Source organism: Neltuma alba, unplaced genomic scaffold, assembly GCF_004799145.2.
Source record: "Neltuma alba isolate B1F8T4 unplaced genomic scaffold, ASM479914v2 tig00012727_pilon, whole genome shotgun sequence".
Taxonomy (NCBI): Eukaryota; Viridiplantae; Streptophyta; class Magnoliopsida; order Fabales; family Fabaceae; genus Neltuma; species Neltuma alba.
Window position 1 is genome coordinate 10264 of NW_021637149.1, and position 1818 is coordinate 12081.

At 47.0% G+C, this 1818-nt stretch overlaps 1 protein-coding gene across 1 annotated transcript; it reads right to left on the bottom strand.

Moving 5' to 3' along the window:
• Nucleotides 1-212: 212 nt before the first annotated feature.
• Nucleotides 213-1514, bottom strand: LOC114730358 (carboxylesterase 1-like). The gene has a single exon (XM_028917417.1). It carries the CDS (start codon nucleotides 1404-1406, stop codon nucleotides 333-335), a length of 1074 nt encoding a protein of 357 aa, XP_028773250.1. The 5' UTR covers nucleotides 1407-1514; the 3' UTR covers nucleotides 213-332.
• Between the last annotated feature and the right edge of the window lie 304 nt (nucleotides 1515-1818).

Consider the following 1818-nt stretch of genomic DNA (forward strand, 5'->3'; position numbering starts at 1 on the left):
GCGACGATGAAGGAAGGAAGAGGTTAGTAGGGCCCAATTAACCCTTTTCTATTTGTAGCGGGAATGCAGGTATGTATTGTTCATACTATGGAGTCATGTGACGAAACTGTACTATATTACGGATAATATTTTCAAGTTTAAGGTTCAGTGACTTTCGTTTGGTTGCCGTGGTACACGCAACCAGAGATTTTATTATGTTGGCAAATAAAAGAAAAAAAACCAGAGCTTTTATTATTCAATCTTAATTAAGATGCAGATCATCACTACGATGATAACAACCGAACTGAATGAGTACCAGACAACATGAATCAAAAAACGACGACGTTTCATACTCATTCATCTGCCCTGCAAGACGATATGAATTTCTTCACAACCGCATAGAGCTCCTTAGCATTCTGGAGATCGCGATCTTGAATCCCGTGGTAGCCTCCCTCTGTGAAGTGGCCCACCACCTTCACTTTCTTCTCTTCCATCATCTTCACCACCTCCTTCTGTCGATCCATCAGTGGGTCCCCCCCGGTCCCTGTCACCAACACTCTCCATCCTCGCCCTCTGATCTTTTCCACTCTCTCCGGTCCCTCTCCCGCCATCGGATTGCAATATTCGTGATCGCGGTCAACTCCCATCGGTAACGATAACTTCCATAACAGGTCCGTCACGCACAGCGGCAACCGCTCGTTGTTCATCAGCCTCAATTCTGATCCCGTTCTCTGCATCCCGCCGAAGAATGGTTGAACAAGTATCAGCCCTCTGATATTCAACGGTTCAAGATGCTTCACCTGCTCGGCAGCACGCAGTCCCGCAAAGTACGCGATGTTTCCCCCTGCGCTGCTTCCCATAAGATAACATTCGGAATAATCGGCGTAATGGCCCAACCAATCATCAGGACGGGTTCTGATCCAATGCAGAGCCTCCATGGCATCGTCGTACGCCGCAGGCAAGCGATGCTCCGGAGCAAGACGGTACTCGACGGACACGACGACGGCGCCGAGATCGTCGGCCATGTTGAAGCAGAAATCGTGAAACATGGTGGAGCCTGCACTAAGGACGATGAAGCCGCCGCCGTGGAAGAAGACGACGAGGGGTAGCTTCTTCTGGGAGGAGAGGGCATTGCGGGGCAGGAAAATCCGAACCCAGGTATGTTTGGAAGGATCCACGTGGAGGTCTCTGGAAAGAACGGAGATGGGGAGGCTGGGATCCGGCGAGGGAGGGCTCACAGGACGGGGATTTAAGCGGGTGAGAGTGCCGTCGGGGTTGAGGACGACGTTGAGCTTGTGGTAGGCGTCACTTTCTGAACATGGTGTTTGGTTAGAATCGGAGTTTGCGATGAAACAGAGAAAGCATAAAGAAAGCACGAGTGCGGTTGACCACGAGAGATGGAACTGTGATAAAGGAAAGAGAAACATGGCGACGGAAGATATTGACTTTCGGAGAGAAGAAGACGGATCTCTGGCCTCTAACTATCGTTCCCATCTGCTCTTGCTTATCTGTGAGATGCCAACATTTTTCTCCCATTCCAATTTTTTAAATTAATTAAACTTCAGCGCATTTTGTCCAAACCATTTTGAAGTTTAAGGCCCTGTATGGGCTGCTTAATTCGCCCTCGTGATTGGGCTCTTAGTAATTGAAATAATTTAAAATTTAGCCCATTTTACTAATAATGCATACTGGGCCTTCTTATCTGGGCTTGGAGAAGAGCTGATCATATTTCTTTCGCCCAGAGAAATGACAGATTACTAACCCAATTTCGTTTGAACCAAATCAACTGGATTTTATATTAATTTGAAAAGAAATTATTTTTTATAATAATTAGAGATG

Coding starts and splice junctions, on each gene's coding strand:
- LOC114730358 (XM_028917417.1), bottom strand. CDS start 1,406: ATGTTTCTCTTTCCTTTATCACAGTTCCATCTCTCGTGGTCAACCGCA.